The sequence below is a fragment of the Ammospiza caudacuta genome, chromosome 7 (genome assembly GCF_027887145.1).
Source record: "Ammospiza caudacuta isolate bAmmCau1 chromosome 7, bAmmCau1.pri, whole genome shotgun sequence".
Taxonomy (NCBI): Eukaryota; Metazoa; Chordata; class Aves; order Passeriformes; family Passerellidae; genus Ammospiza; species Ammospiza caudacuta.
Genome location: NC_080599.1, coordinates 38450867 through 38474625, shown reverse-complemented (window position 1 = coordinate 38474625; position 23759 = coordinate 38450867). Strand labels below are relative to the sequence as shown.

At 48.5% G+C, this 23759-nt stretch overlaps 2 protein-coding genes across 4 annotated transcripts in view; one reads left to right on the top strand and one right to left on the bottom strand.

Moving 5' to 3' along the window:
- Positions 1 to 1902, top strand: part of ERI3 (ERI1 exoribonuclease family member 3) — a 128376-nt gene extending 126474 nt beyond the window's left edge. Inside the window, exons 8-9 of one of the 2 annotated variants that reach the window (XM_058808512.1) lie at positions 1259 to 1491; positions 1777 to 1902. In XM_058808512.1, the coding sequence (XP_058664495.1) occupies positions 1259 to 1341 (83 nt within the window). In that variant the 3' untranslated portion in view covers positions 1342 to 1491; positions 1777 to 1902. Of the gene's footprint in view, positions 1 to 1258; positions 1492 to 1776 lie in introns of those variants that run through there. The other variant, XM_058808511.1, reaches the window with a different exon arrangement.
- Positions 1903 to 4995: 3093 nt separating this feature from the next.
- The window catches only part of DMAP1 (DNA methyltransferase 1 associated protein 1), a 29821-nt gene continuing 11057 nt past the window's right edge, over positions 4996 to 23759 (bottom strand). For both annotated transcript variants that reach the window (XM_058808478.1, XM_058808479.1), the window contains 3 exons: positions 21286 to 21357; positions 10393 to 10465; positions 4996 to 8584 (listed from right to left, as the gene is read on the bottom strand). In XM_058808478.1, coding sequence (XP_058664461.1) covers positions 8238 to 8584; positions 10393 to 10465; positions 21286 to 21357 — 492 coding nt within the window. In that variant the 3' untranslated portion in view covers positions 4996 to 8237. The remainder of the gene's footprint in view (positions 8585 to 10392; positions 10466 to 21285; positions 21358 to 23759) is intronic.

Here is a 23759-nt window from a genome sequence, read left to right as displayed (position 1 = left end):
CAGGAGATGGCTTTGCCAGCGGGTCACTGGGCACAGCGGGGCTGGGCAGTGCTGCTGCTGTGGCAGGGAGCACCCAGGAGGCCGGGCAGCCCCATCCCTGTGGGCAGATGCCTGGCAGCAGGACGGCGCTGCCCGGCTGCGGGGGGCCCTCAATCCGGCACGCGGCACTGTCAGCAGGCAGCCTGCTGTCTCCTAGACAGTGAAATATGGCCACAATTAGCCCGGATACAGTTCAATTATGATAAACAGCGTTTGCACCCTTTAAGCTGTGATTAAAAGGCCTCCTCCCGTTGATAGAGAGACCTAATTTCACATTATTATCGCTGTAGCTTGATTATAAAGCACTCCCTGGATTTACAGTTGGGAGATGGATGTGGAGGCTTCTTTATCATTTACACATCAGTAATGATGCAGCCTTCCCTCCACCACAACATCCATCGAGCAGCAACGGGGAGAGGGGGGCCTTGCCTACACCCCCCTCCCGGGGCACCCTCTCCCCGTGTCAGCCAGGCCCCGCTGCCACACGCAAGTGGGCAAAGTCACCCTTACGGTAACAGCTTGATAAATGGGCGGGCGGTAATGAAATGGAGACATCAAGGCGTGGGGCGAGGAAGAAAGAGTGGTAATCGGAACGAGTGGAGCTGTCCCGAAACGGAGGGGAGCGGGAAGAAGGATCGCCTCTGCGCCGTGTGCTGTCAAGGGAGAAATTACACATTTACTCTTGCTTTTTCTTAAGGAGACGGCCCTCATAGATCAAAACATGGATTTACAAGCCAATTTTCAACATGAAATATAGACACTAGGAATCAATTTAAGCCTAGCTTCTATTTTAGCAAACGGTGCCTGAGTTTAGTCCCAGGTAAATAACACCAGAGCCTTCCCCTTTCCCATCTGGCTGCTCTGCCACAGCCCAGCACCAGGAGTGGCTGTGGCTTGCCATCCCAGCCAGCTGCCACTTGTCAAACTCTGGTCGGTGAGCATAGGGAGGCACCACGGGCTGGCTCTGGTGGGGACATGGATGACCCCAACCTTCAGGTCCAGGGCATGGATCCATCTCAGGGCAACGCTGGGTCATTCTGGGATGCAGGTGGCCAGTGCTGGGACTGGGAACTCTGCAACCACACCACATCACTGCAAGGTCCTTGGGACAGAGTGCCTGGACTGGAGAGGACACAGCCCAGCATGGATTCGGAACTTGCTCCAGCAACTCTTGTTTGGATCATGCCTCTAACCCATTATCTCTGTGCTTTCTCCTCAGACGACTGCAAGAACATTGCCAACATCATGAAGACACTGGCCCATAGAGGCTTCATCTTCAAGCAGACCTCCAAACCTTTTTGATCCCCGAGGCAAGCCAGGCAAGGGCTGCATGCGCCCGGTGCCGGCAAGGCGGGGAGGACGGGCTCCAGCATTAAAAAAAAAACCCGGCAACCGAGGCCAGAGGAACCGACACAAAAAAAATCTCAATTTCAGCTGTTAACTCCAGTAGAGGTTGTATATATGGGAAGGCAAATCTGTGTAGACCTGATGTGACTCCCTCTCTGGGCTGCTCCGGACATTATGCCATGCTAGCGGACAGCCGCATAGGGCGCTTGCACCACATTTTAGACTCGTAGTTCGTTCTTTTTCTTTGGCTCCTGATTTCCGTCCCTCCCTCCATATCCCACCCCGTCCTCCCTCTCCCACCCCGTAGCCAGAGCATCCCCCATCTCCACCCTGGCATGGGCCATACCCACCTTCCCTTCTTCTTTCTCTTCTCTGGTTTTATGTTTTCAGGCCTCGACAGCTGCTGCAGCGATGCCGGTGTGTGCCTGCACTCGGGCAGCACTCACGGAGGCTCAGTGTGTCCAGACGGCCCCTCGCCCTCCCCGCCAGCTCCCCCGCCTCTTCCCTGAGCGCCTTTTCCCCTTTTTGAGTCAACACTAACCCCTCTCTGACTCCTGTATGTGACAAACGCGATCCGTCTCTTTATGTTCAAGGTGAAGTGCCTGTATTCTCCGCTGCAGAGCCCCTGGCAGCCCCACCGTGGGCTGCAGGGTCCCGGAGGGCTCCCTTCAGTGAGGCAGGGGCCCAGCGGACAGGCGGGCGGCAGGAGGGAGGTGACAGTGTCCGCATGGAGCCCCGTCCCGTCCCCGTTCCGTCTGCTCGTGCCTCTTGCGGGGCTGGGTGGGATGCCCGGCCCCGCCTCGTCCCCGCCGATCAATTCCAGCTCCATGGGGACAGGCCCGCCACAGCGCCGTGTCCGTGTCCGGTGGTGGACGTGCCAGCCCGCGCTGGCCCCCGGCCCACAGGTACCTGAGCGGGGGAGCTGCAAATTGCCCCGGGCCCCTGGGCTGCTCCCCGCCACCCTCCCTCGGTTCCGAGCTGAGGCTCAGCCCCGCCGTGCTGTGCCCCTCACAGGTCCCCGCGGACGCTCAGCAGCAGCTGGCTTGTTGCCTGAGAGAGTTGCCGAGCACATCCCCTCCGGCTGGGTGGGCTCCCGGCTGGCCAGGGCGGTTGGGGGGAGCCGTGGGGCGGGCTGAGGGCGCACGTCCTCTCAGTGTCACCCAGCCCCGGGGCCCTGCTGAATGGAGCCCTCGTCCGGGCACTGACCTGCAGGGAGGCTGCAGCCCCAGGCCCGTGCGTGCATGGCCTGGAGCGAAGCCGGTGACGGCAGCCAGAAGGGCAATACAGGCACTGAACTTGGCGGTACATGACTGCATGGTGTGTGGTGTTCCAGTTAAACCAACCGATAATGCAACCCCAGCATTTTCATTGTCTAGTTATTCCAATCCTTGCTGTAAATGTGCCACATGAATAAAGTTTGGGGGTAAAGGAGCCCGGGCTGTGCCCATGCATGTGCAAGTTTGTATGGGGGGCAGAGGGAGGGGAGTGCTGCTGGGATATGTGGGAGTAGGGTGCTCCCTGGAGTATGGCACATCCATGCTCCCCCTCAAAGGGTTTTGGCTGTAAAAGGATGGTCAAGGTTCCCTGCTGCTGGAGCACTGCCCCACTCTCCAGCATGGGCACTGTGGGTGGGCACCAGCCCCAGCCCCACCTCGGGTTTGCCTGTGCCCCAAGGCAGCTCTGTCCTGAGGATCCCACCAGCCCATCACTGCTGGGCCTTATCCATGGGTGCACCCCATGCAGTTTTCTGCCCAGTGCAGGGTGACAGCCACCACTACCTCCCACTGGCACCTGCCACCCCACTCTGTAGCCTGGCACACCGTACCCACACAGCTGCCAGTGCATTTGGACCATCTTGGCTACAGAATGGAGCCCACGTGGCTCTGCGGGGCCCTGGGGCACCTGCTCTGCCCCATGAGTGCAATGCTATGGGGTGCAGGAGCCATGCCCAGCTGTGCAGGAACTGCCACTGCATCCAGGTGCCCAAGGGACCTGCCCTGTGCCACAGTGCCACTGGGTGACAGGGATGCAAGTGTCGAGCTAGCACCGAGTGGGCAGCTCCCAGAGGCGGGGGCAGTCCAGCCCACTTGCTCCATGCAAAGGTCATGGGGGTTTTACCAGTTCCATCTGTGCAGCCCCTGATCAGCTTTATTGACCCTTTCTCGATGGGAGTAGTATAATTAGTTTTTTATGAAAACTAAGAACTTGGCCTTTGCCCTCTACTCCTGCAGGCGAGAATGTGACTCAGAGGACATTGTCACGGGGGATCGATGATGGCAAGTTACACTTGGAAGGCAGGTGTAGGGGACACAGGGTGGGCAGATGGGCATCAGCCCAGAGCAGGGCTCACAGCCAGGGCCACCAGTGCCTGGCTGGAGGCAGAGCCAGCTCTTTGCATGACAGGAGGGACAGAGCTAATCCAGCAGTGACAGGGGGTGGGATGGCACCCTCACAGGGGATATTACTTCCCTCACATGAACAGGGCTTTAGGATGGTCAGGAGGAAGTGGCTCAGCTCTGTAAGAACTCAGTGGCCCCAGGAGCCCTGACCAAGTAAGCCAGCATGCGCCAAGCCCTAAGGAGCAGGACACTGAGAGAGGGGCAGAACAGCTCTGTGCTTTGGGCAGCTGTGCCAGAGATGCTTGACATCGGACAGGGCAGAGCCTGGAAATGCTCCTCTGCCATCCAGACCTGCTGTGATGTGGCCTGGCAGCAAATCAGGAGGCTGACAGAAAACCAGGGCTCCTCAGAAAACCCACCCCTTTTCTGGGCAGTGCACACCAACACGCCTGAACGAGGCTGGCAAGCTCTGGGGAGCTCCCCTGCACAGAGAAGGTTCAGGGCAGCACCCAGCCCTAGGAAAGCCATTGTCATCAGGTGGGACCTTCCCCAGCCCCATCAGTGCCCTGCAGTGAGACTGCCAGTGCCACACGGACCCTGAGCCATGGCAGGATCAGCACCGGAGCTGGGCTCTGTGTGGGTGCCCCAGGCATGCACAGCTAGCGGGTACCCTTAGGGACACGAGGAGCCAGAGCCCCGGGGCCCCGCGGCACGGCAGGCGGTGCACAGGGACTGCAGTCCGGTGCCTGCTGTGCCCCAGAGCCCTCCCCTGCTCCCAAGGCCTCAGAGCCCCTGCCCCAGCCCGCAGGCACCCAGGGGACGGACAAGGCAGAGCCATCCCTGCCCATCCCTGCCCATCCCGGCTCCCGGCAGGAGAGCAGAGCTCGTCGTGGGAGGCCCCGCTGCCTCCCTGGCGGGAAGCGGCCCCCAGCTCCCGCCGGGCAGACGGCAAACAGAGCATGGAATTTGCACGGCTGAAAGTTAAATACAACACACACACGGATTTCGTCAGAGGCCCTGGCACCGCTGCCTTCGTGGGATCCGATTAACGGGGAAATAAAAGGGCCAGAGAACCCACACAGCAGAGTGAGCAGATGCCCTATAAAAATCAAATACAGGGTAATCAAGGGGACCGAAAGGTACATTTAAAAAAACAAAAACCCACCCTGGAAACAAAGGAGCTGGGCTTTGTGGCTTTCCTGGGAGGGCTGCAGAATTAATGGGGAAGAGCACATGTGTTTGATAATCTTTATATGGCAAAAGACCCATCTTTCAAATATGTCACAAATTCATATTAATCACCTTCCTATTGCCTTCCGTGGCACAGCTATTCCAGTTGCCTCGGGCAAAATTGGGAACTGTCTGGTTAAAAAAAATGTTTTACATTATAATTTACAAGAGCTTACAAGTCTAGTTTCTTTTAATGGAAAGAACGATTAAAAAAAAGAGAAGAATATATATACACCCTGGTATATATACACTATATATATTAAAATATATATATATAAAAGACAGATATTGTAACTCCATCTGGAAAGAGAGAATGTTTGATCTTAACAATGTAACTTCTAGCTTTCAAACAGGCTCAGAAAACAAGAAGTCAGCAGGAGTTCAGATAAAGGAAGCTTAAAAGTCAAATAATTCTGACTCTGAACCCGAGACTTCTTAGACTCAAGGTCCTTTCCTTTACCCATTAATGGGCTGACTTGTGAGCTCAGGAACAAAGTGCTGCAATGTGAGGATTTCTGAGAGTCACTCATTACAGATCACTGAGTGGAGTCTGAGTTGCGGAAATCAAAGGATCCAATCTGGAGTAACTGGCTGAACTTCTGCTTGGAACTAATTTGTTCCGAGTTCGGCTCACCTTTCACCTCCCAAAGGCCCCGAGTAAAGTCCCCACCGGGGTCAGCCTCAAACAGCACTGGGGGGATCCCAGCTCAGCTTTAATGGTCAGCAATGGGCACTGCAGCCCCTGGGGGAGCGTGAACAAGAACCAGGGGAGCAGGAAAGTGCTGGACACAGCAGGGCAGGACAGCACCAGGCTTCCCACTGCCCCAGGGGCTCTGAGACAGATGCCTGTCCCAGCCTGGCTAACACACCCTGCTGCCATGTCCCCCATCCCCACTGCTGGCCAAGCGGGCTGGTGGCAGACAGCTGCTGACAAAACCAGTACCTCAAAAGACCCTGGTGTGCCTTTGCCCATTCATTCCAATTCCTGGAAAGGAATCCAGACATGCCAGGCAGCGCTCAGGACTCAGGACTCCTAGTCCTATTCCTGGCTTTGCCACTCACTCCCTCCAACATCTGGAGCAAGATACTTCTCTCCAGGGAAACAAATCTGGCTTCAGGGGAGCAGCTGGTTTGGAGACTGAACTAACCCATGCTTAATCCAACGTGTGGAGTGCCATGGACAGGCAGTGCTAGACAGCACAAAGGGATTCTCCAACTCAGAGGAATTTGAAGGAGGGAGATTAAATGATTCTCCCAAAGGCCCTGGCAGCTCAATGGCAAAGCACACGCTGGAACTCCGGAGTTCAAGGCTGGCATGGCAGGGCGAAACCACTGCAGCAGGACAAGGGCAGGTGTCGTGGCCAAGCACCCATGGCTGCAGGAGGAGAGGGAAGGAAGGGCCATCCACACCATGTCCTGGCCCTGCTGTCCCCACCACAGCCTGGGACACCTTGGGGCCCTCACTGTGCAGGGTGGGGACACATGCATGCACCCACCAGCCATTCCCCTTCTCAGTGCTGACCAAGCCCAACCATCTTCCAGAGGCAAATTTCAGCCACAATGCTGGACAAGAGGCACTGGAGCTGCATCTGCCAGCTTTTGGCAGGGCAGGAAGGATCACCAGGACATGACCTCTACTCAGCTCAGCCTGTCTTGGGAAAAGCTGGCTGTGGGCTGCAGGGTGTTGATCTCTCTCCCACCACCACATAGCCCAACAATCATAGAAAGGTTCAGGGTAAGCACACTGCCAAGCCCTGCCTGACTCTCCAAACATATCTGAACCAGGCAGAACATGGTACAGCAGCCCCATTCTCTTCCTCTCCAAAATACCCCTCCAGCTGGGATGTAATTTCCCCCCCCTCAAAAGGTAGCAAAAAATGGTCACAGTGTGAATGTGCTTGACCTTTTGTCTTGGACTAATCTAATTGTGTCGTCTTTGTGTAATCAGCCGGTAAAGGTCAGTGCTGTATTTAACATGGGGGCCCTTTAGGTACTGAATTTGCCTTGCAGTGAATTAACTTGATTATATTTCTTTCAAATATGTCAGAGACCAGGTCAGTTTAACCCTCTCTGTGCTGCCTGGGTCCATGCCTTTGTTTCCAATTCCAGGAGGTGGCACCGAGGAACAATGTGGTCAGAAACACACACGTGGGCTCCCTCCTCCTACAGGTATGGCCACCACCACCATCTCTCCCACCTTCCCAACAAGCCAGTTCTCAATGGACACCAACTGTACTGTAAATCAGCCCAAAAAGTTTGCAAACCAGGACACTCCAGACCGCAGGGAGGGAGGGGTGAGATTCCAGATTGAATGCAGTAGGGAAAAAAATAATAATTCAAAAGACTCCTTTACAAACATGAACCTGTCTCAGTGGAACTCTTCCTTACGACTCAACATTGTCACAATCAAATAGGACATTACTCAAGTCCAGGTTAACGTGTCGCCTCTGCCGTTGACAGATAAGGTGTTCTCAATATCCTGCAATACATTATACATTTCAGAAAGTAAAGGTCTGTGCCGCTACCAGGGGCAGTGCGTCGGAGGCGTCGGGGATGCCACGGTGTGGAGATGGGCAGCTTTCATCAGGCAGTTCAGCTCAGCTGTGACAGGGGACTGCACAGAGGGGAAAGCAGCCTCAGCTGATCCCCAGGCTTACCCTTGGCCCTGAGGCAGTGGTGAGGGGCTGGGCAACCTGCCCTCCTGGAGGCAGGGAGGAGAGGCCGGTGATCCACATCCTGCAGAGGTGCATGCACAGGACATTGCCACAGGGCTTGCACTGGAAGAAGCCCTAGGCCAGGCTTTTCTTTCTTGGCACTGGAAGTAGGGTATAAAAACCCTCCTTTGCTCTTCAAACACCTCTGTCCTTCCCAAGCCTCCTGCTCCAGGCAGGGCTACTGCTTGACTCCAGGGTCTCGGGCAGGTCATGTCTCATCACCTGAAGACTGCTTTCCCCACCTGCTTCCCTCTGTTGAGCAACCCTTACGAGGCTGCGTCTAGAGGGAAAATGCCTCAGGTTTGCAGCTGTACCGTTGCTGCCTTAGAACAAGCTCTCATCACCCAAAGCCTCACCGCTTTGGTCCACAGTGGCACCCACACCAAGCCATCTGCCTGCATGCAGGATGTAGAAAGCCCTGCTGACCCCACCTGTAGCACCAAGAACACTGTCCAGCACAGGAGACAAGCCCAGAGAGCAGCACTGGGCCTTGGGGGGGAACAGGCGTGTTCTGCTCCCTCGGACGCGCATGCCTGGAAGGAGAGCAGGGCAGCATCCCCAGCGCTTGTCAGGGCATCTGCGTCGGAGACCTGAGTGCGCCCTGCTCTGCCCCCCCGACCTTCCTCCTCACCGAGTTGGGGGTCAGTGGTGCTCCTACTACATCAATGATCTGGTCCTTGGTATCGCCCTTGCCCTCCTCAATGCCGAGCCCTGTCTGGCCATCTGGATGGGCGCCTTCCACGCTGAGGGGGCCGATGCTCCCAGCCTTGGCCAGGGCCTCGTAGCGGTGCCGTAGCATCTGCAGCTCGTACTCGCAGTTGGCAAAGGCTTGTTTCAGCTCGTACAGCAGCACCAGGTCGCTCCGCAGCTCGTTGAACATCTGTACAATCTCCTCTGTGGGCATAGGGTTAAGATCTAGGGAGAAAAACACCGCCTGTTAAACACCCAGACCTACAGCCCTACAATGAAAAATCCCTATAAAGGTCTCGGCTGCTGTTTCATTTCCACAGAGATACACCAGCCTCTCTCCAATAACATGGATCAGTAGCAATTGCTATCCCTAAGGGCTGCACTCCTATTTCTCAGGCTGTCCTTTGGTTCTGACCAAGGACTAAGGGTGAACCTGCAAAGTCCAGGACTCAGCAAGGGAAGGGTGATGGAAGACCAGATGATTGAATCTTGCCACCCACCAAGTCACATGAAGACAGCTCTGTCTTGCAGAGAGTTTGGATCCACACTGCTGCAAAGGGCAGAAGAGCTCCTGCTGCTACCTACACCTTCACCAACATCAGGTGGACAGGCTCAGTTCTGTTGCCTCTCTTATTGCTCTTCCCAGGGCAGGTCCAAGGCAGAGAACTGCTCTGCTGCTGTGTTACAGACTTGTTTGTAGCAGCAGCTACCTTGCATTCTGCTGCACCCCACCATGCACACACACAGAGCCAGGAAGAGCTGCAAGTTCTGCAGAAGGAAAGGATGAAGCTCTGCGTGTTTGTCCTGATACACAGCAGTGGCCCCTGTCTGCAGGGCTGCCCACCTGACCCCCTTCCTGCTGGCATTGGGTTCACCCCCACAAAGCCCAGGTGTGGTTCTGCACTCTAAGGTACAGCAGGGCCAAAGCCCCAAGAGACCCTCAAGATATGTGAGTTCTGTGAGTCAGGAGTGGGGAGTCAGGAATCCCTCCTTACCCTCATGGAAAGTGAGCTCCAAGAAGCACTCACATGCTTCCCTCAGGCTTCCCCAGCAAGCACAAACAGCAACTCCCTTAGTTCTACAGCAGAAAGAGGAAACCATCCTGGCTGAGCCACTTTCACCAGCCACAGGAGGCCTTCGGAATGGCACAGTCTCTGAGACAACATATCAAGCCATAAACCAGTTGGCCCAAAAAACTAAGACTTAACAGAAGTCAGTGCTGGAAACGGGCTCAGTAATCTCCTGTAAATCATTAATAAGGCTTCTATTTTTCTATTTTTCTCTTTTCCTACCTTTAAATGTCTCTCTAGCCACAGTGGGGGAGGGAAAGGAGCATCAGGTGTCTAATCAAGAGACACTGCATGCAGGGACCTGTAATACCTGCAAACTGTCCCCACTGCATGGAGAGCAGCCGCTGGCCACAGGCTGCACTTCTCCCCCTCTAGCCACAAGCAGATATTGTACATGTTAAGTGAGCCCTTCTTTCAGCTGCTTAGACACTCGAGTTCAAGAGTGAGGGATGTGTGTTTACTCGCCTTTCAGCAGAGATGCTCCAGATTTTCACACAGCATGCAACCTATAAAGGGGGGGATGAACAGTCCCAGATGTATTTTGGACTTGCCACCGTGAGCAGTAAATTAAGAGGAAATGAAGCTTAAAAGCAAGACAGGGCAGCCCTGAACAATGCGCATGCCGTGGTCACTAACACACTTAGAAGTAGCTCTCCTGGCAAGGCTGAGATTTGCCTTCCTAATACTGTGCTGCCTCTCTTGATGGTTAAAAAGGCCCAAACAAGAGAGAAACAAAGGCTCTTTTAAAAGATTTTTCTACTGGGAGGAAAAAAAAAAACCCTGTGCATCTTGTTCTGGCTTTTACCCTCTCTTTTTTTTTTAAACACATAAAATATTTTAAAAACCATTCACATACTGTTATTCAAGAAACTGGCTGTATTACTAGGGGAAAAAATAGCCCATCTCGAGAACAAAGGCTAGCTCTGTGTGTCTCTTTCTCTCTCGCGTGCCCCCTTTACTCACCTACTCCGAGTTCCATCAGCATCTGCTCCAGGGCTTTAATCTTCTTCTGTCCCACCGAGCTTGGCAGTTTCATCTGGAACACAAAGGTAACAGAGCCACACAGCTCAGAGATAGCCCTCACTCACAGCCGTCTAGTTCAAAAGGCAAGAGAGCTTTTCTTTTTATAGTGCAGGGGGAACAAAAAAAAGAAAGGGAGAGAAAGGAAAATCAAGTGGTAAGAGCGGGAGACAGGGGCTGAAAGTTTTCAGACTAGGTCTGAGGGCAGGTATTGAAAAGCCCGGTCGTGAGGGCTTTTATTTTCTCTCTCGTGTGTGTGCAAGACACGCTGTTTTACAGTTTCCATGTGTCACTGAATTAACAACAAAAGTTCTTCTTGGCTTCAAACCCTCTCCTGTGGTGCCCAGCCCATCAAAGGGCTCATTTACACAGCGGCTAATGTGCAATGCTGCCCTACTTTATTCGCTTTAGCCGGCCTGATTAGACTCATGCGCTAACAGACTCACTTCTCCTTTTACCTGCTGAGCCCCAGACCTGTGGGATTCATTTACAGAGCAGGCTTTGTAACAAAGGGGAGAGACAGAGAGAGCACAGTTACTTGACTGGCGGAAGTGTGCACACACATTTACATCGGAGCTAAGGGGCTAGGTGAGAGAGGAAGCATCAGATGTGAGCTATGAAAGGGAATTGGAGCTGGCCAGGAGAGGAAGAATGCACACACTTAGCAGGGTCCTTCCTCTGCATTCATTTGGGCTCTAGCAGGAGTGCTAGCTGCTCAGACCAAGCATTTATTAGATTACCAGCAGCACAAATGCAGCTGGCACAATATGGCAGGGAGAACAGGTTTCCAAGCCCCACGGACATATTCAAGAAAAAATGAAAGCACTTGGCTAGGCTAGAAGACACACCAGGAAAGAAATGGTTCTCAATACTGCATTGTCAAACGCCCTTCTGCACAGGCACAGGCTGCCCTTCCACATCCAGCCCTGCAAAGGTGACCTCACACCTCAACCTGGGGATCCCAATCACCAACCCAAGTTGCCCAGCAGGCCACGGAGCAGCCAGGAGGCAGGAGCATCCTGCAGCCATCCTGCACACACCACTTACTGACCAGGAGCCCAAACCTCAGCCACAAGTCCCCCAACCACAAGTCTGCAATGTGGCAGGGAATGACCTGAAGGAAGGAACATTATTCACCCCACCTTAAAAGTGGCCTCTGAGGAGAGCTCACCGGGAGGGCCTGTGGTCACCTTAATTGCCATAAGCCACAGGCTGAAGTTGCCCAAAGCAGGCAGCCCAACATCAGTCTCCCAATTAGACCCATTACTTCCAATGTTCTCTGCCCCAACACAAAAATGCCAAGAGGCTCCACCTGGAACTTCCTAATTCCTCTGAATGCAGGAGCACTGCATGCACACACACATCCCCAAATAGTGAGAGCTCTAACTTAACTCAGCTATGGCTGTTAAGTTAGAGCTGCTCCACAACACCAGTGTAGGACCTGTGTAGGACCAGAAGAATCCTGCCTTCTCCACAACATCACTTCAGCCAAGACACCAGAGTATGGATGCCATAGAGCACCCCAGGGGAATGGGCCTTTCACAGTATATGCTGAGAGGCACCAGGTCCTTTTTGACAGATATTAGCACTCCAGCAAAGGACCAATAGGATTATTAGGAGATGATTTCTAAGAAACCAGCCTGCCCCTGCCTTTTTTTTTACCCCAAAGGTCTTTGGCTTAGTGCTGAGGTTTCTGCACAGCAGTCAATTTCATACTTCTTTCCTACTTGTAAAGAAACCAAATCTTTGCAGTTCACCACAAAATGATTGTTTTAGCAGAAGAAAGGCTGTCAAAGTTATCACGTATTTGGATTTCACTCAAGTCTTCATCCCAGAGTCTCAACTTGAGCAGAACCTCACTAAAAGAGGTCTTCTGAGGAGCTCTCCTGCACAGATCACCTGCACAGGCTCTGCTGAAAAGGAGAGGGTAGAGTCCTAAGATAAGGCAGCCCAGAGCACTGGGACAGGAGATGTTCTGTTTATTCCACGGGTGCCACTGCAGCTAGCAGCAGGAGGCCAAGGAAGAAAAGGTCACTTTGCACAGCTCAGCAGAAGACTGAGTAGTCAGTCTAGAACATCTGGAAGATATCCCTGAAAGCAAGAGGATTCAGCCCAAAGAATTGTTCTGTGCCATGAGGAATCACACAGAACATTTAAATGGGTGACATACCCAAATCTGCCTCAGCTTGGGGATGTAAGGGCTGACCTAGTCAGAAGTTCTACCCTTAATTTCAGGGACACAACAAGCCCAGCATCTCCTCACTGAAAAGCTTGTGGACACACAACATTTGTGTGACTATCACAGCCCTGAGAGTGTCCTCACTCCTGCCCCAACACCAGACATTGAAGCCTTTTTAGCCAAAGACAGGATTCCCTTCTGTTAATTTCCTTTCTGGCAAAAGCACGCTGGGCACCAAGCCAGCTTCAGGAACAAAGGACAAGAAAAGTTCATCCTTGGCTAGGCTAGGTAGACAGACAGGAGCTCTTGGTTTGTTGGTCAGAGGAAAAACACAAGCTTTCCTCCTGGAGGCCTCCACTAAGCAAAGCCTTCAGCTGTGACGTTGTGCACATCTGGATCATGTCCCACACTGACACTCTTGAAGATTAGGAGATGGAGCAGGGAGAGGCAGGACAAATTAATTTAACTTCAAAGAAAGGAACACTTAAGATGCTGAGGAAGAGTAGGACTGTGAGTTTAGTTTAAAACCACATCAATTAAGCTTCCTGTTAATTCAGGCAGGAGGATCTGGCCTGCAAACAGGAAGGCTTCATTGGTTTCTCAAAGCAAGAGTATATTTTAATTTTACCATCATTAAGAAAATGTTATGATTTATGTGGCTGCTGTCGGACTAATATCTTTAGAATTTAGCTGGCTAAGCCAATTCATCTCTAAGACTGATGAAGGCTGATTGCTCTCTATGCAAAATGTATTAAAACTAAATGAGCAGTCTATTACTCAAACGCTGCTGATAATCTGTTAGCCAAGGTCCGTTAGCTGGGCTGCCTTGTTGCAAGGGAGAAGTCTTCATGCTCTGTACAGCTCTGGTAAGACCAAGCTTACATCAGAAAGCCTTCTTTGTTTTGGTCTTTCAAGCAGATATGCAGGGAAGCAGCACAGTGCTGGAAGTGGTGCTCACTTGCCCCTCATTCCCAAGGAATAAAGCGATCTGCAGGGGCCACAAGTGCCCGCCAGCAGCCCAGAGAAGAGCCCTCTGGCTCATGATGTCTGCACTGGGAGATGTGGTTTCTGTGGGCCATATCTCTGCATTAATGAAAGCACCCCTTCAGGCAACCTCACTGCTGACACCACAGCTCCTGGGATGTTCTTGGTGTTGTCATGGATGGAGGCCTCCACAGGGGCTGAGGAAAATTATGTTCCTCTGAGAACTCCAGTGAGCAACCACAGCTTCTGAGGTGAATGGCATTTGCCCTTTTCTTTCCTTCCTCATAGCAGACTATTATTGTTATTTATTATCTTTAAAGTCCCCATATAATAATAATACCTGGGAAACAGATTGCTCCCGTCAGAAAACTGATTAGCTGGGATTTTTGAGGTTACTATATTTTGGATGCTCTTCTCCTTTGACAGCCTCTCCCTACAGCCCTCTTTGCAACACTAGCCTGTGCTTATAATTACACCAACATCACTTTTGATTTAAGGACTGTAATCCTTTGTCCTTGCTATAAACAACCTGCATTAAACACACGAACTGCGTGTACCAAGAGAAAAATAAAGAGCTACAGAAAATTGTGAGTCAACACCACAGAGCCACAGTACCAGAGCCTGCCTGGGATACACAGCCTCTGCTGGAATGCATTTGGTCTGGGAGACACGGAATACAGGGCACTGACCTGTATTGGGTCATGCAGTTTAAAAAGATCAGACCAGAGCAGCCACCACACCTTCACAGCAAGGGCTGGGACTGGGGTGGACTCTCTGCAGCTCAATTTCTCTACAGGATCTCACCATGGATTACCCTTGAGGTTTTGCATGATACAGGGTTTTTATTTAATGTTCGAGGCATTTTGCCAACAAAACCTTGCTAATTCACACTAATGACTAGGAGACCTACTGCAAATTAATTGCTAATTGGCAAAATTCATTAAATTAACAAACAGGATAAGAAATAACTGAAGATATAGCCTCCCCAAACAGACTTGGTTCATTTATTTCTGTGTGCCATTCAGTTTTCATGATTTATGCTAATACTTTTAAGCATAGTTGTAAATTTATTTGAATCTATTTTAGTAGAGTAATGAAGTCTAAATAATAGCAGAGCTTGCAACACAGTCCTGTTATGTCTCACAGCATCACCACCTGGCAGGTAGAGGCTGTCATGGGGATCTGCAGTAGGAATGGAAGAGGTCTGCAGGACCTACAGATTCAGTCAGGGCCCTGTGAGTGATTGTATTTGTGTGGTCATCTTAAATGTCCTGCTCTCAATCCATCACTTTCCACATAAATGCTCCTTTTCTGATGCTCCCAATTTCCCACTCCTCCCCAAAAAAATCTTCTTCTGTGCTGAAACCTTTTGTTTGGTCTACCACCAAAATACAAGGTTTTTAAAATTAATCAGTGGTTATTTAAATATTTCACATGAACCCTCCCTGATGCTGCACTTCATTTTAATTCAATTTTAAGGTTTTTTCTTAAAATCAGCCTTCCCCAATCCTAAACAATATAACTGTCCTAAAACATTAACCCTAAAATCTCCACACATCTGACCTATGCCTGTACAGCTGTACTCGTGGTTTTATGCACCAGCACCAGTATTGTTCAGCATGATAATACAGCTCACTGACATTGAAAACCACCTTCCTTATGGATTTCAGCAGCAAGAAAACTTTCTCATTAGGCACTTTCTTCATGGATATCTTTAGAGTACTGAATGGTTTAGTGGATTTCCAGGAAGGAGTGCTAAAGTTTCAGATGAAAAATGTTTTTTGCATTTTCTGCCTGAAGGTCAAACATTCCTGAGTTGCATGGCTCTACTCTGCAGGAGCAGAGAGCCTCCACTCCTGTACAGTTTTAAGACTCAAGGAAGGAAAGAACCATATTAAGTACTTTAGTCTTAGAGCTCTGGAATTTGAAAAACCTCAGCTGAAAAATTCAGTTTTAGATATGAACTTGCACATTTCTGAAATTCTGAAGTGCTTCACTGCATGGAACTGAAGGGCTGCAGAAGAAAGAACTGCACAGGATATTTTTACTGGGGGTATTTTATGCTAAAAGTACATTACCAGAATGACACTACAGTAGTTTGTTTTAAGCAGATCTGCAGATTCCCAGAAAGTCCTACCCCTGCTCTCACTACAGGCACGAAGACCAAGCTGAGACCTGCAGAAAATGGAAATGGCTGCAGCCTCTGACAGAAAGAAACCAAGAGCACAGCAGTGTGTGCTGTGATTGCAGGGAGGACCCTAAGACTGGCCACAGGAGGGGGAATTCCAAGGACACTCTACCATAGTACAAGAACATTATGTAAACTTCCAGATCAGACACAGCAAAGTGTAGCAACACATGCATCTAGTCTTGAATTGATGCTTTTCTCTTAAATAATTTAACTGAATCTCCACTTACACAAATACCAACAACAGAGTGACTAATTGTCAATCATTATATTGGTTACACTAATGAAAGAAAAAAGTGATATATATGGAGCTCTGCACACAATGAAACTGGCTGATGAATGACACCCCAGACTGTCTCACTAGAGCCACACAAATATACTAAAAGCTTCTCAAATCCAGGACTGACAAAGCTCCCTGAGGCCTCATACTGCATGGACACTGTTTTGTACTGGATTTTTCAACAGAAGCAGCAACGTGGAGTGTCCTTTCCAGAACTGCAATTTATTTTAAAGATCCCATTCCTGCACCCAGAGTGATCCCACTCCTGTAGCCAGAGTGCTCTCCTTATACCCAAGAACCTACTAAAGCTTTGGTCCAGATGCTCTCCCACATCAATGACCTCCACAAAAAAGGTGATGGATGGATTTTCTTTCAGCAATTTAACATTAAGTGCCTTTCAGTTTAGCTAAACACAAGAATGGAGGAAAAGGCATGTTGGATTCACCTTCTCTAGTTCATTCAAGATTTTGTATCCTTTGCAGTTCTCTGTAAAAATAAATACACCAATATTTTCATCTTATTTCATTCTCTACAGACAGGAGTTTGATTAGGAAATGCACCAGCACTCTCTTGGCCCTAATTAAAGGGCATATAGTACAACAAATAGATGGCAATGCCACAACATGAATTCGATGCAGCCTGCATCATTTCTTCATAAGTTTTATTCACAGAAATGAGAGAACTACTTCCCTTCTACACCTGTCAGACTCCCTGTGGAAATTACTCCCAGCCACTCTCTTGAAGAGTGCAAAACATACAACTTCACTAATGAAAAATTGCTAGCAGAAGCAACAAGCACATCTCAGCTAACTAATCCATGGGATGTTCAGACCTGGAAACATAAACTTTCCCCACCTAATAAGGGTGTGCTGATCTCCATGAGATTGATGTCAGAACGCCTTGGAGTGCAATCAATACAAAGCAAATAAATAATTAATTGCTTCAAGTAATTAAATTTATCAAATCCAAATAAGAATAACTGGTATTTTATGGAACTGCTTTCAAAAGCTGAACCTCTGAAGGGACGGTATTGATCACAGGAGGACAGACAGATGTGTCACATGCTCACTGCCAATGAAGTCTGGGTTTGCATTAATGACAGGGAAGGAACAGAAGCCAGGAGCCTCCAGTGCAGGGTAAACAGCCGGCGTGCTTGGCCATGTAATTATTGGTCAGACCAAATACAGAGAATAAACATGTCTAAACACATACATACAACCCATCTTCCTCCAGAAATATCATTCACCTTGGACTTGCAGGAAGCACTTCGTTCTCACTCCAAGAAAAAAAAAATGGAAGAACTCACACACATGCTTCCCCACACAACCACAGTAAATTCTTATTCATTAATCAGTGCTAAAAAAGTGCTTAGAAGGCTACTAAACATTTAAAAGCTGGTGAGTGTGAATTTTTGAATCAATGGGTACTAAAGCTCTACTTGTAATTTTCCTTCATTTCTTTCTTAATTTGTTCAGCTGGCAAAGGTCTACAAGATCCCAGTTAAGCAGATGGAGTCAGGCTGCTGGCTGGAAGCCTTTTCTGAGGGGAGGAGGCCAGCTTTGAATGACTAAGCTGGAGCATCCCTCAATCCTTCCTGCAGACTGAGAATCCTACAAATATCTTCTCATCACAAGGTTTTGTTTTGTTTCCAGATGAGACACCACTTAAATCAATTCTCTTCCAGTTCCTTTGCTTCCAAACCCATGAGAACTGAGCAAGGACACAGACATACACCTCAACATGCAGGAGTGGGTACAAACATCCACCCTTTCCCATGCATCATCTTCTTTCTTAAGCCACTGCTGCAACAATTCAACAGCATTACCAAAATTGTAAGTTAAAATCCACTGACAGAGCTGAGAGAGAACTTAAAACACACTGCAGAGATGTTAAATATGGCAAAGTCAAGTGCTCTGAACACAACAAAGGTTAAATTTAAAAGAAAGCTGAACATACATGGTACAGAAACACTGTGATGAAATCAGAACAAACTCAGTTCTGCCATACTGAAGCAGCATCATGCCCAGATCACAAACATGAGGTTACTGTTTGTTTGTCTGGATCCTGGAAAAGATCCAAGTTCAACAGCTCCCATCTTCCTTTCCTTCAGGCAGACCCACAGCAAAGCATTCCCTTCTCATAGCTCCCTGCTTTCCCTTTAGTCTTTTCTTCACCTTTCCCTGTTCAAATTCCCTACACATCTCTCTTTTCCTCTGGCTCTTTGGGTGTCTGACCTCCCAGCTGAGCAGAGCTGGTATAACAGGAAGTTTTCCAGAAGCAATGCTTAGGATTAATAACACACTTCTGATGCTATTTTCATAACACTGTTTTACTAACATCAAATGCAAAGATCTAAAATTCTTTTCAAGAAACTCTTAGAAGGCTCACCCCTCTCCAAACATCTGCTACTGCCTCCTGTTCTCAGTGGCACCAAGGCAATACACTGCCTTGAATTAAGAGGGAGCTTTTCATAATGCCCAGCTTGCCACTGCCTTAGAGAAACTTGCAGTCTGTGCTGTCAGGAGGCAGAGGGAAATCACAAGCAGAGCAAGGGCACGGGGGCTGTGGCCTCCTTTGCCTGTGGCCACAGTGCCATGGAGAACAATGGGACACTGAGGCCAGTCTGATAGCAGCCAGCTTGTCCAAGTCCCTGCAGAAGATTACTCTTCAGCGTCTGCTGAAGGAGAAACTTTCAGTTATGAAGAATAATGGCTCTAAGTGACCATTAATCCTCACAGGGGGAGAAAAAAACAGTCCTCAAATTCAGCCTGTCCATAAGATTGTGTAAGCTGTAATGACAGGGAATTTGAAGAGCCATGGCTATTGTCACAAAAACTACTGGGAACAAATTAAGTTGAATGCGGATTCCTAACTTTTTCTTCAAGGACTCATTTCTATAAATTAATTTTAACTCAGATTTCAGACTAATTGTAAATCCTCAGGAAAAAAAAAAATCTCTAATCAAAGAGTAAGTGCTATTATCCTGGGGATGATATGGTACATTTTTCACACATGACAGAGGTTGAGCCCTGATCTCACTGCAAAATCCAACTTCACCTAACCACGAAAGGCATAAAGCACAGTAGCAAAGTATGAAACAAAGGAGGAAAACAGAAGCCTTTAGGTGAGGAACTCTTTAGGTCTTCAGGCAAAAAGAACTTACTGCAGGAAAGAACAAGCTTTTAGAAATCATTTTTCAATGTGCTAAGGGCAAAACATCTTATGCTGGATGTTGCCAGAGTATGAATTTCCAGCACTTCATTCCAATTCCTCACTTAGTCCTAGTCAGCCTCCACCCTGATCAATTCCACATCACTGGAGATCAGAGGGTTTACCATATAAATCCCACAAGTAAAATAATTTGGATTAGCATGGACTGTCAACTCCATAACAGTTGGCACTTCAGCACCTCTTGCCAGTTCAAAAGGCCTGTACTGACCTCATGTAATTAATTCTCCCCATCATGCATCTCTGAAGCAAGTGAGTCTCATAGCTTCCATTTTAAAAACAGGGAAGGCTTGGATAAGGAAGCCAGGTGACTGGCTAAAAGCCACAAATGAATTCATTTTTCTGGCTTAGAGGTAGGTTTCACACTTCCAAACAGCAAGGTGCTGTTTTTTCACCTAGATCAGTGATGAACCATCTTTTTAACTCACAAACCACTGGCAATTCTAAGAACAGCATTTATCTCCTTAAAAATTTCAAGTAGAACATAGAAAGTTGCTCTAGGTCACTCCAGGAGCTTGGACACTGCAGGCTAAAAGTTGCTGAATCAGACTGCCATGCCTCAGCTTAACACTGCATCTTGTGAGCATGAGGGAACAGATAAAAGCAAGTAGCACCCATTTTCATGAAGGCTGGGATTTGAATTGCCTGTTTGGCACACAAAAAGGCTGCTGGCTTTGCCAGATGGTTCCATAACTGATACATTATTGCTCAGCTTCTCTTCCAGAGGGGGTAAAAAAAATAGAAAAGATCAACCATTACTTATTACTTTTCAAAATCCTAATCAATCTCCATAAATTACTCTATTTATCTTAGTGCTGGAGAACACATCTGCCACGTCTCAATAAATCTCAACACCTGCACTGCAATCTTGCTTATCTCTGGACTGTGACTTCCTCAAGGCTGTAGCCCCTCACTCAAACACTTATCCTGCAGATGGTGGCACTGGTACACTGAAGGGGCCCCCCAGCAGTGGCCCTGCTGAGGCATCCCACCTCTAACACACACATGCACCAGTACATCAAAGCAGCATTATCCCAAACACATTTCCATTAACAGCCAGCAAGATCTGCAACCAGTCTGATATCAAAAGAGCATTCCATAAAAACTGTCATTTAAATTTACTGTGCCAAGTGAGGATGCCAGGCAAGGAATGTACTCATCCAACTATCCAACTTTGCTATAATAAAGCAATTAAAAATCTTCTTTTTTTTTTTTTTTTTTCTTTTTTTTTTTTCTTTTTTTTTTTTTTTTTTTTGCTAGGATAAAAGCAAAAAGTACTTGTACAGGCACACAGGATTTTGATATCAAAACTTCTCTGAAAACATTCAGTTGACCAAGCAGGTTTAAGTTACTTGATATCCCAAAACCTGTGGCAAAGAGGCAGGGGTCAAGTCTTGCTGATATATGAAAGCAATACAAAAACAGCAAGGAAGTTCTTTACTCAGGAGTATCTCTGCAACAGACTGAACACGGGGGGTTTAAAAAAAAATCTTCTAAGATAATGTAAACAGAAAAGCTAAAAATTCTACATGTTTATGTGTTTCTGGCTTTTTTCAAGATACAACCTGAACATGCAGTCCTTAATCATCTTAACTAGATGATTTTTAAGGTCCTTTCCAGCTCAAACCAATCCAAAAGAACCTCTCAGCTAGCAACACACATGCTCCAAGAGGCCCATTAGTTCTGGCTGTGAGCTCTGTTTGGACTAGAGAGCTCCATTTGGTTGTGTCACAGGTGTCTAACAGCAGAGCAGGCACATTAGTGACAAACACCAGCAAGTTCAGGTGCCTCTGCAAGGCAATGAGTTGGCTTCCACAGAGCCAGCATTCCAGGTTTCTGAGTCTCCACATTTATAGAATTCCTTTCTTATTTTAGAGGCAAGAACTCGACTTTCTTTAGCTATAAAAGGATGAGGAGAGAGGGAGGCAAAGTGAAAGACATTAACAGAGGTCCCATGGGAACAGGACAAGAACCTACCCTCTGGCTCCGCAGCGTGACACCTGCAGATTTGAAGTCAGGAAACTTGATGCCAGCAGTCTCAGGAACAGCCTGAAAGAGATTGAAACAGGATGTGTTGATGGAGGAAACACAAGAAACACAACATTTCATATAGAGACTATCTGAAGGGGAAACACCATTTCCTATGACAGAGAACCACCTGCCACGGCCACATGTCAGAGCTGAGGCAAGAGGAAAATCCCAGACAACAGGATTCAGTGGGAAAATCCCAAGCAATTCATTGAGAAAACTACTCAAGGCATCTTTGGAAAGCTCAAACATTTTTGGTGAGTTGGTTTAAATGCACTGCTCTGCACAGGGACTTACATCCACCCACACAGAAACCCTGACCCCACATGGTAGTTATACATATTTTCACAGTATCATCCTCATCCAAATTTGACCCATTTCACTGATCAAAACAGCCCAGGACTTCCCTAAATCTTGCCTTTTGACTGTAAATTCTCAAAGGAATGAGCTGAGAAACCTCTGATCTGTACAGACCTGAGGCCACTAATGAGGATGCAAGGGCTGCCCCCTCCCAGGGAGGCCTGCTGTTCATACGTGTTTTGCCATTTGTCCACACATTAGACAGTTTTCTTTCTTTCTTCATATTTTAAGTAGAGCATTAAAATGCAGCAAACTTCCATGTTTCTGCTGCTAACAGTGGAGCATATAGTTGCATTTCAATGAAATGGAAAAAAATAAATACAATCCCTTAAAAATCTATGCTGATGAGGAAAGCAAAAGGTGAGCAGACTTTTAAAATACTAAACCAGGCTATCTGTGCAGTGAATGGTTTGGGTTCCCCTGAGTGGATCAGCAATACTTACGATTCAAGCTAAGAATAGCCACAACCTCTGCAAAACACATGCACAATTGTGTTTTTCCAAAAGCAAGTCACCTCAAATCTCCCCATTTCTTTGGAAACAGCATTTGCCTTGCTGTACCTAGATTTCTCTGCAGAGAGGCTCTGCAGCTTGCTCTTTCTTTGTTCCAGACAGAGCTGAGACAGCCAGGGCTGCCCCAAGATCATAAAGAGATGCTGAAGGACAGTGACTCAATTTCTCAAGTTCCCTGCCAATAACTCTCACATCCCCATCAGCTATCTCTAGGTCTTGGTCTTGAGGTGGCACCCCGCAAACCACTCTGCATGGCCAGGCATTAAGATTATTTCAGTTATCTGCTGTCTGTCCAATAAAGAGAGGACCTGGGAAAAGACTCCTAGACACGGCCATGAAGGAAAAAGTATTCTCTAACTACCAATAGGGCTAATGAACTTGTAGAGATCACTTTGATCTTTGGTAGGATACAGCCTCCCTGCTTGCCTTATTAGAGACAAACAAGGCTGCAATCAAAAACCAATCCCGTCTGCTTCCTTTGCACAAAGGCTGGCTTCCAAACTCCCTGAACTCTGCCCCTCAGCTTGTTGCTGAACACCCTGACACAAGCAGTGTGGGGAAATCAGCATCACTGCCTCAGCCAAGCCAACTCTGACTTGCATTCAGCAATAAAAGCAATTAAATGGGTTCTTTTGCCTCATGTGCCTGTACAGCCTGTACATGCTGTAAACGCTTCAACCTCAATTGACTCTTTGCTAAATGATTTTCCTTTGTTGAAATGATGCTGATGCAGCTCCCGATTCAAATTCTTAGTTAAAATGCAATTTTTTTCTTAACATTTCCTGGCTATAGTTGGTAATTGACTCCTAATGGACTCTGTCATGGATGAAATGATGCTACTGCAACAACAGAAACTGCTTCTCTGCCCACCCTGGTGTGCCTATGCACTACATGCCTGCAGACAGGTCCTAGACAATGTTTAGGGGTGAACTCCCTTGCCTTGGCACCCTCAGCATCTTTCCAGCCCCATTCTCTAGCCCCCTTTTGTTCATTCCCACCAGTGACAAACTGCTTTCTTCACGGGAGATATGCCAACCATGGCTGAGCTTTCCCAGAACAACCCTTTGGGGAATTCAATGCAAAAGGTGCCCAGTGGTATTATATTCATCACACAGCAGGGACACACACAGGACATGACACACCAAAAGGGTGTTTTGAGCAAGTGGTGGCCATTAGGCACACTTCAAGCAATAACTGTCTAGAATTCACTGCTTCTCCCTGCTCTCTGTACAGAACCTTTTGGAGAAAAATTACTCAAGTACTCTCTGTTCACAAGGTGAAGGGACAAGAATTCTGAGGGACTCGCTGGAAACATCTGAGATTTTTTTAACAGCCCTTTCCTACTGAAGGCGCTGAATTTAGATCAGTCCATGCTGTCCACCTCTTTCCAGTAAGGGAAGCTGAGGTAGCACCAAATGTGAAGTGAAAGCTGTGTGCTGGGCTCCTTAGAATGCAGCTCAGCTCATGGAGAAATAGCCATCAGCTCCCAGAATACAAGAGTCCCACAGCAAGGCTGCTCTGATCACAACTGAGGATCAGGAGAGAGGCATA